This window comes from Haliaeetus leucocephalus, unplaced genomic scaffold (assembly GCF_000737465.1).
Source record: "Haliaeetus leucocephalus isolate CR32 unplaced genomic scaffold, Haliaeetus_leucocephalus-4.0 Scaffold199, whole genome shotgun sequence".
Taxonomy (NCBI): domain Eukaryota; kingdom Metazoa; phylum Chordata; class Aves; order Accipitriformes; family Accipitridae; genus Haliaeetus; species Haliaeetus leucocephalus.
In genome coordinates this window covers 826,475-836,001 of record NW_010972635.1, presented here as the reverse complement: position 1 = coordinate 836,001, position 9,527 = coordinate 826,475, and the positions used below count along the sequence as shown (strand labels likewise).

The following is a 9,527-nucleotide window of genomic DNA, read 5'->3' as shown; positions in this document are numbered from 1 at the left end:
GCCCGCGGGGCAGCAGCGCGGAGCAGCCGGGCTCTGGCAGCCCGTCGCCTTGCGCCAGCGGCTGGCCGTGTCCCTGAAGTCCCTGGCTCGGGGGTCCGCAGGGCTCCCGGGCCCCCGACTCCTTGGGCAGCTGGAGGGCAGAGCCCTCTGGGGGCCGCGGCAGCCCCTGCCCGCAGGTGCGCGGCCCCGGCCGGTGGGCCCGTGCCGCCTTCCAGGCGGTGGCCGCCGGCGAGGGGATGGCCGTGACTCACCCGCCGCCTACACACGGCTGCTCCTCATACCTAGGCAGGGTTAGTCAGCCGGCGGTCCCCGCTACGGGGGCGTTGGGGACACTGCCGCTCTGTTAGGCTCGCTGGGCACTCGTGCTTGGCTCCTCTCCCCCGGCTCGGGACCCGAGAGTGTCCCGGGGACTCTCGTGGGGGTGGGACGGGGAGGCCCCAGGCAGGCTGAGGAAGGGTGACCTGTACCTGTGCCTTGCACGTGTGACATGCTGAGATCAGGAGCAGCGTGCTCTGCCCCGTATGGTCCATACCCCCTTTTTTTTCCCCCTTGTTTTTCCTCGCTTTCCGGCTGTGCTATCAGACTGTGACAAAAAACCTGCAAAACCAGCCTGACCCCCTTGCATCCAAGGGGTCGTGGCCCCCGTGAAACACTGTTACCCTTCCTGCTGGGAGGGAGATGCTCCAGCCTGCTCCTCTGTGGACATCCCCCTGAGGAGGGGACTCGGTCCTAGAGCAAGTGATCTGGCAGGCGTGGGCTGACCCTTGTCTGCAGGACAGGCTGAGAGGATGGGGGATATTTGGTTACTGAGGCTGCAGCCTCTCGGAGCACTTTCTCGATGCCTCGAGCTGAGCGACGGTCAGAAAAATCTGTCTTCTGTGTTGAAGGCACCTTCCTCTGCGCCGCAGCACCCAGGGTGCCTGAGCTGGGGGTGAGCGGCAGCATCCCCCAGCCCACCAGGGCTGGACCAGTTTTCCTACCAGCAAGATCTTCCAAATCTTCTCTGGCTGTTCTAAGGGACAGAGCCCTGGGGAGGAGGGGTGGTAACAGTGGAGATGGCTTGGGGGGGTCAGCAGCACTGTGTGTCTGCTGGCTGCAGCCGGGAGATAACCCGCAGGGGATGGGACAGCCCCCGCTGCCAGCCCAGGGCAGAGCCCCAGACCTCACCCGGATCTGGGGGTTTCTCCAAGCCGCAGAGTTTCCTGGAGTATCAGTTTTCTCCAGGCGTATTGTGAAGGATGTTGAAATAGCGACATAACTCTGCTAGGTGTGCAGCCGGTGTGCCGCAGCACGAGAGGCGCCGGGTACATCAGGAAGTGGCTGAGAAGGAATTGGGCAGGTTACAACTCGCCAGGTTGGACTCAGCCGCCCTCTCATCCCCGACCAGCGTAGGGCTTAGTTCATATTTCCCCAGGCTTGCTGGAATTATTAAGCACCGTGGTTTTGAGGGGAGCTGAAAAGTCCCTCTTGGAGCAGTGAGCATTCTCCAGCATCTCAGCACCTTGCGAGATCAAGCTGGAGGCTGATTTTTTTTTTGGCATCTGCACATTAAAACTATTAAAACTATTCCAGTAATGTTGCTGGTTTCGGTCCCTGTCCAGGCAAGGAGCTCACTGCTCTGGTTCCCACTAACCCAGCAAGGAGCTGGCCTTGCACCAAAAGCCACTGGTCCCTGCACCACAATTAAAACATACCTTTGTAATTCATGGGAACGCTGCCCTTGCCATCTCTTTGGCTCTGCAAAACCAAAAATTAAGCCAGGCTTGTTCTCTTAATCCTGCTCCGGGTGTGCAAGGCATCATTGTACCCACAGGAAGGAGAGTCCCTCAGAGCCATGAATAGGGTCTTACAAAAGACCATGCTCATTAGGGAATAGAAGCCTGATAAAGGGGCAATTAGCAATTTTCTGTGTTCAGTGGAAACTGGTACATATAATAGCAACATTTGAGATGCGTAAAGCTCTGTTTCCCCCCACACACACCCTGATCCTTCTCTTTCCTTGAGAATTGTTCTTATGAATTGGAAAGGATGTGATATTTGTGAGAAGCTGGGGAAAAAAAAAAAAAAAAAAAAGGAAAAAAACCCCTCTGCTCGGGGGCAGATTGCTGCACAAAAGGCTGCGGAGTGCCAGGGCTGAGCTGGCTGCAGCAGCCTGGGGTTTGCAGCTCTGCCTTCTCTTTGGCTGATGCATGGAGGTGATCTGACTGCTGTTTTCTCCTTCCCAAATTGTTTTCCAGTTGCTTTCCTGTCAAAGCCTCAAGGCCTGGTTACTCCCAAGAAAAAAGGGAACGGGAATAAAAGAAGAAAAGGCAAAGGCCTGGGGAAGAAGAGAGACCCGTGCCTGCGGAAGTACAAGGATTTCTGTATTCACGGCGAATGCAAATACATCCGAGAGCTGGGAGCTCCCTCCTGCATGTGAGTTGCTGGCGTGTGCCTGTGCCCGGGGGAGCCTTAGTCACGGTTCCTTCAATTCTCCAGGCCGGGCAGAGGAAGAGCGGAGGAGATATTTTTAGTGCATGTTCCCTGTCTGTGTGGGGACAACTCTGACTTGACCTCTTCCTTGTGCTGTTTGAGCAATGTCCATCCCCCACCAAAATCCACCATGGATTTAGACCCAGCATCCCCTGCCAGCGCGGTGAGCTCTGGCTGATCTGCTGTGCGGAGACCTGCAGCACTGGGGTTCGGAAGACGGTGAGCAGGAGCTCGGGTCTTGCAGCCAAGATCTTCTGCAGGGCTGGTTTGCGAGACCCCATCCTGACTCTGTAACCTTGCGTCCCCCTGTCCCTCACTGCTGCCAGCCTTGGCTGAGAGCTTGGGGTTCCCGCAGCTGTCGGGATGTATTGGTGCAGGCAGGAGGAGCATCTCTGCTGTGGCACCAGCAAGGCAGATTAGAGGTAGTGCCTTTGGGGACAGCCTGCCAAAGCCATGCCCAAGCTGTCCTTTGGCCCAGATGAAAGACAGGGCTATGTACCCCTGCTCTCCCACTCCTCTGGGATGCAGGTAGAGAGCAGAGACTAGATGAGGCAAGTGGAGGAGAAAGCGTTTTCCTGCTACTGGGGCACCTGGATCCAGCACTGCTACTGTGGTAAATACCCAGGGGTGCATATTTGATCCCCGCTGACGTGGGCAGGAGTTGAGCTGGCAGATATATAAGAGGCTTTGTTTTTTGCTATCAATCCTCTGAGCCACCCAGCCCTGCGCCTGGAGCCTGGGGAAGATAATAGCTCCCCGGCTTATGGTGCCCACAAGATCTCGCGCCCTGCAATCTGCAGGGATCAGGCTCCACATAGCTCCTTGAACCGCTTAGTTTCTCTCTGCCTGGAAGCTGTCATGAAGTTGGGCCCTGCACAGGGGGCTCGGGACTGCCAGCAAGAGGAGATCTCTGCTGGCTCAGCTTGGGCTGGTGACCCAGCGTGATGTGTGGTGCAGCAGCCCCTGCCTGGGACTGGGACAGCCAGGTGGCCCCTGCCCAGCCTCCTGCCCTTCCCAGATCCCTGGGTCTGGGAGAGGACCTGGGACATGGGCAAGCAGGAGGGGTCCAGGGGCCGGCTTGGGCTCTCCAGCCTGCTGGCATATCCCTGGGTGACATCTCTCTGGAGCCATCATGGCTTTTAGGAACAGCGACCAACTGTCCCTGTCCCCTCTGATAATGAGGCCTCGTGTTGGCTGGTGTCACTCGGTTGTGGCTGCTCTTGGTGGCTGGCTACCCGTGTCGCAGGGTCTCCTGGATTGTGGCTTCCTTGGGCTGGTCCCCGGGGTGTGGGTGGGGTGAGGATGCTGCCAGGCTGGGTCCTGCACCTCTGCCTTGTGCCCAGCTTTGCTGCCGTGGCTGTGAGGTCACGCTGGCACGTGGTGGTGTTGTGAGCTGGGCAGGAGGGCTGGGCTGAGACCCCGTCTTGGAGATAAGCTTGAGGGTCAGTGGCACTAGATATGGAGAGATATAAATATCTGGTTGCATCAGTGCGCTTTGACTCACGGGGAGGGTTGGCAGCCTTGCAGCTCTGCTGGAGAGCGTTATTTCTGTTATGTGAGTAACCTCCTGAGTCTGCAGGGAACTGGCACCTCTCTGGCTGGCAGGGTGTGCAGGGACATCCTGCTCCGAGGGAAGTGCTGAGCTCCGGTCCAGCTGCCTCTCTGCTCCCTTGCATGGGTCTTCCCACTTCCAGAGGTGGCCTGGGCAGCCTGGCTCTGCCTGGGGACAATTGGGAAAAGCACAGACCCTGGTGCCTTCTACTGGGGGAAGCTCAACCTTTCTAGGAGTCTTCACTTGGTGCTTAGGGCAGAAGAAACTTAATTTACCAGTATCAGGGAAGTGATGGTGACACCAGACCCTCCAGGTCAGGGGAGGGGGACCAAGGGGAGTGGGCAGGGTGCTGGCTAAGGCTGAGCAAAGAGGCAGCTCCTTTCCATGTGGTTGTGAGGGACCCAATGACCTTCCGCACTTGGTCACCACCAACATTTAAGACTTTTTTTCTTCTCGTCCAGATGCCAGCCAGGATATCATGGAGAGAGATGCCACGGCCTCTCGCTGCCTGTGGAGCACCCCCCCAGCACATACGACCACACCACGGCACTGGCCGTCGTTGCTGTCGTCCTGTCCTCCCTGTGTCTTGTCATCATTGCAGCCCTGCTGATGCTCAGGTGAGTGGGATGGGGCTGAGCCATCGGATCCGCATACCCAGAAAGACCACAGGGGAGGGTGGCAAGGGCTTCTCCATGCTCTGAGCATCTCTGCTTGGCTTCACAGGTGTCACAAGAGGGGTGTCTACGATGTAGAAAACGAAGAGAAAATCAAGCTGGGCATCACTGTGAATCACTGAGGATGCCGGGTGCTGGCGAGGTGAGCCCCTGGGCGGGCATGGGGCAGCAGTGGGCCTGGTGGGCGTCTGGGGGCTCTGCTTGTTCACGCTGGCTGGGACCATTACGTGGACCCTGTGCCAGAGCCAGGCAGGAGTTGAAGACAGTTTGAGCCTGGAGAAGCAGCTCACTGGATTTGGCCCAAGAGCCTGGGCTGCCCCATGGGGCTCCAAGCCCTCTTTGTGCCCCTTCCTGCTCAAGACCCTGTCCATTGACAACCCCAACCACCACCACCTCCTCCTTTCTAACCTTAAGTCCCTGCTTTGCCCTGTCGCAGTGGGGAAGCTGCTTCTGTGTCGTCTCCCCCCCCTTGTTCTGCTCCCTCTCTGACCCTCTGAGTCACTTCCCCTCCTTAGATATTGCCTCTATTTATATACATATCAAAAAAAACCCCTTCCTTTTCACTCCCACTCTGCTTATTACTTGCATCAGTGTAAAGCCTTGCAGTTGGGCATGCAGGGATCTTGCTGCCGGCCCCATGCGATGTAACTCTGGCTGGGTGGTGGGGTGTGCTCTGCCCCAGGGGTGGCCACGTGTCTGTGGCCGGGTGCTGGAAAGCTTGCAGACTTCCTCTGGTCTGGTCCAAACCCTGACGTTGGATGTGCCCATACATATTACAGCTACTTCTTTTTTTTAAAAAAAGAAAAGTTTTGTTCTTTGTGAGGATGAAGTAATGCCTTCAAAGAATTTCTGTAACGTTGGTAATAATTTTGGGGGTGGGATTTTTAGCTGTTTATAGGAGTTGAATTTTGGGGAAGGGGATTCAGCACAAGGTTTTCATCACTGTCCCCTCTGCCCTGGGGATTATTGGGGTGGATGTGTCCAGGGGGAAAAGTGCTGTGGTCCCTGGAGCATGGTGGACATGGGGTGGGATGCTTAGCCACTGCTCCCCCAGCATCCTAGCTCCCAACCTTCTGGGTCCAGCCCTGCAAGGCGGCGAGTGGCTCCTGCTGCTGGGCCTTCGGTGGCCATGAGGGCTCTCCTGGCAGGCTGGGTGGGATGGGCACCTTGGCCCTGCTGTGCAGGAACCGCTCCATGGGCAGAACGACCCAGGGCCATATTGTGAGCTCTCCTGCTGCTGTCTTGCAGGGGTCGGCACTAAAGCACTTCTACCTCCTGGAAGAGGCGAAAGCCGTGGAGCCAGCGCCGTCCCTGGGAGCCCACAGCATGGTGGGAACTTGCTGGAGCAGCAGAACAGCACCCGCTTCGGGGCTGGTTGGGCAGCAGTGTCACTGCAGGGAGCTTTGTGGCCATCTCCAGGATGGAGGGGGCTCAGGAGAGGCCCTCGCTGACCAGGTGGCTGTGTGGAGGCAGGAGGGACTGGCCAGCCAGCGGCAGAGGGACTCTCCAGCAGCTCTCCGTCCACTGCGGTGCATGCCAAGGAACAAACTGTGAAAGGCGAGGAGACCGGGCTTGGGGCTTTCTAGGTGCAGGAGGGGTGGGAGGGTAACAGCTATTTAACAAGATATTTTTCATTTTAAATTATATATTTATTTTAGATAAACTGTACATAGTATTTATATTTATTGTAGGTCTGGCCCTGCATCCTTCATGTAGATCAAGATGACAGGGTCAGACCTCCCTTATTTTTTAAGTGCAATGTAATATTCTAATAAATAACACTTTGTTACAAACACTTGCATTGTTAATTTAATGACGGAGGTGGAAAGGAGTCAGACCTCTGAAGGCTGCACATAGCAACATGCCCTTGCTAGTGGGGCATTGCAAACAGTGGCAGAGATCCTGAGTGCATGGTGGGGGTTGCTGGATCAGCTTGTGCCATCCTTGGGATGTGGCAGAGCAGCGTGGTGCAAGGGGCTGGTGGCAGGATCTGTCCTGCAGGAGCCTGCAGCCAGGCCAGCCCCATCTGTGTTTCTTTGGAGATCTGCATCTTTGCCAGCTGATGCCCTGGGAGGGATGGGATGTTTGGGTGTCTGCTCATCAAGCAAAGCTGCCTCTGGTATGGGTGAAGCCACTCTGGCCACTGATCAATCGAAATGGGACTGATTCCTGGTTTTAAGCCAGCATTTGGCTAAAAAATCAAGAGGTGGACTCACACCTCCCTTGCAGGGGATCCCAGCAGTTCCTGGGGTGGCTGCAGGCTCCTGGGGCTGGGGTCATTCCAGCGAGCTTCATTTCAGATGGTAGTTCAGGACTGATTCCTGACTTTGCAGTAAAAATAACCCCCAAACCACTTCTTTCCTCTTCCCTGATCTTCGCCACGGGGAGCTGAGATCAGGGTGAGATGCTGGCTCTAGTAGAGAGCCTTGAAGCAGAGAGAAAGGGCTTCCCCCCTGCAGGAAAGCTGCTTTCCTCCAGCCCTTTTCCCTTGAGCAGATGTCAAACTTCAATTTTCAAAGGGGAGTGCTAAGCTACTGCTTTCCACTCCTGCTCCTACAATGTGTGCTAAAGCTGGGCAGCAAGCAGTCTGCAGAGCTTTTTGGCCTAATTTAGCCAAAACTTAGCTCTGGTAAAGTAGGAAATAAGCTTTATGCTCACTGGGGGAGGGGTTGCTTCGGAAGTGAGTGTGTAGGTTTATCCCCCTTGTGCAGCCACTAAGTGTTGTGGTAGCAAAACCTGGGGTGTGGGAAGGGGGGAATGCAGCAATACTTTGGCTTTCCAGCGTTTACTGAGATAGAAGAGCTAAAGTACATGGCTACAGGAGATGGGAAGTGGGTGGGTGACAACAGGCACCCTCATGTATTATCACCTGGAGAGTAAGAGCCCCAGCAGCTGCAGTGGCTTGAGTCCCAGAGCCAGGGAAACAAGTTACTGGCTCTGCTTTGTGCAACCTGAACCTTAATGCTGTGGGAGTGCCAGTTTAATCAGACTCCAAACTTTGGCCTTTTTCAATGTCTATTAAGCAAATAATGCCTCCAGCTGCTGTGCAGGAGCCCTTCTGCTCCGGGTCACCTGGCTGTGTCCCTGCCTTGCTGTGCTGCTGCTGCTCCCCTTCCCAGAGCCCCTCTCCCTGCTTCAACCCTGCCACCTTTCTGCCTTTTCTGGTGGGCAGCTCCACATGCCTGGGGCTCCATGCCACCCTGGCAGGCACTGGGAATAGCTCTGCTGGAAGGCTTTTCTGCAGACAGCTGGAGCTTCTGCCCGGAGCCCAGCTGCCCTCTGCCCTCCTCCTTCCCTGCAAGGATGTGTTCTGGTCCACTTTGTTCCTCTGCAGCCAGCAGTGCAGGCTGGGCTGCCTGCAGGGCAATTTAACAGGCTAGGAGATCGGAAACATACTTTGGAGATGTAGGGAGTGGGAAGCTGGCTGGATCTGTGGGCTGGCTCCCTCTGCCCCGCAGGGCTGGGAAAGGCTGACAGATGCTCTTTTCCTGGCTAAGGCAGGCAGGAAGCCCCCAGATGGCCACCCCCATCCGGCTGCACTTGTGGCCACAAAACAGGAGGTGCCCCAGAGCCTAGCTGGGGCATATGGGGCTCTGCCCTGCCCAGGATGCCCACATACTGCAGGGGGAGGCTGGGGTGCTCACCTGTCGGTCCCTGCAGGAACGGCATGCCAGGAAAGCAGTCTCCACCTGGACAGGAGTGGGCTGCCGCAGCAGCCGGCCAAGCAGGGGTCCTGGGGAAGGCAAGCGGTGGCCTCCAGCAGCCCCAGCCCAGCAGCCTGGCCTTTCACCCCCGCTCCAGGCACAGACCCAGGAGCACAAACACGTCACCAGCTGCAGCGTTTCCTGACCGCCACGGTGCCGAGCCCGCTTGCTGCCTGTCTGTCCCTGGTTGTTAACACCCGTTACTGCTTTCTGGTCTGTCCCTGGTGCTCCCGCTCTGGGGACCCTGGGACACTCTCCCGGGGCCGGCTGGGCCCCCGTGTCGGTGCTGGTGGGTGGCAGGGAGGTGGCCGGGGTGGCTGCTGGACTCCCAAGCCCTGGCAGGGCTCCGCCAGCTTGGCCGGGGGGGGGCCGGGCTGTGGCAGCCATCGCGAGGAGCGGGCAGCGGAGCGGGCAGCGGAGCGGGCGCGTCCCCCCCGCCACGGCCGGGTACCGCCGGGCTCCGGGGGCACCTCCGGGCTGCCCCGGGGAACTAAGCAGCCCCCGGGCCCACAGGGCACGGCCAGGCCCGCTGGGCTCTCCCCTGGCTTCGCCCTCGGCGCCGTCCCCCGAACAGGGGCCGCGTCCGGCCCCCCAGCGCGGCCCCCGCCTCCTGCTGAGGCGGCCGGGCCAGGGACCCCCACGCGGGACCGGCCCGAGGCGGAGGCCTCATACCCCACCCCCCAACCAGGTGCCCCCGCCCCATGAGGGGACCCCCAGCCCAGCCGGACGTCCCCACCGTGCGAGCAGACCCCGGGGCACGGCCACGGCCCCGCCGGGCCCCCCCGAACCCACGGCGCCGCACGCCGCACTGAAGGGACCCGCACCCCTCCCCCGCGCATGCGCAGCAGGACGCCGTGCCGGCGCTCCCCCACCGCGCAGGCGCCCTGTGGAGACAAGATGGCGGCGCCCGTAGACCTGGAGCTGAAGAAGGTACAAGCCCCTCCGCGGCGGGGAGCGTGTGTGTCTCCCCCCTCTTCCTCCGTGTCCCGGGCGGCGCCTGCCCGGTCCCCTCCTACCCTGCAGGCCGGGGCCGGTTCGGCCCCCACCGCCTGGCCTCAGCGGCGCGGGGCCGGCGGGACGCGGCCTGTCACGGCCGCCCCTCCTAGCCCCCGCTCCCCCCCCCCC

The 9,527-nt window shown here is 58.9% G+C and overlaps 2 protein-coding genes across 4 annotated transcripts in view; both read left to right on the top strand.

Annotated features, from left to right (window-relative positions):
* Nucleotides 1–503: 503 nt before the first annotated feature.
* Nucleotides 504–6,279, top strand: HBEGF (heparin-binding EGF-like growth factor). Its single transcript, XM_010565979.1, has 4 exons — nucleotides 504–2,415; nucleotides 4,486–4,641; nucleotides 4,748–4,840; nucleotides 5,947–6,279. Exons 1-3 carry the CDS (start codon nucleotides 2,186–2,188, stop codon nucleotides 4,818–4,820), a joined length of 459 nt encoding a protein of 152 aa, XP_010564281.1. The 5' UTR covers nucleotides 504–2,185; the 3' UTR covers nucleotides 4,821–4,840; nucleotides 5,947–6,279.
* Nucleotides 6,280–9,250: 2,971 nt separating this feature from the next.
* Nucleotides 9,251–9,527, top strand: part of PFDN1 (prefoldin subunit 1) — a 32,854-nt gene continuing 32,577 nt past the window's right edge. For 2 of the 3 annotated variants that reach the window (XM_010565978.1, XM_010565977.1), the window contains exon 1: nucleotides 9,251–9,332. In XM_010565978.1, coding sequence (XP_010564280.1) covers nucleotides 9,300–9,332 — 33 coding nt within the window. In that variant the 5' untranslated portion in view covers nucleotides 9,251–9,299. Of the gene's footprint in view, nucleotides 9,354–9,527 lie in introns of all 3 variants that reach the window. The other variant, XM_010565976.1, reaches the window with a different exon arrangement.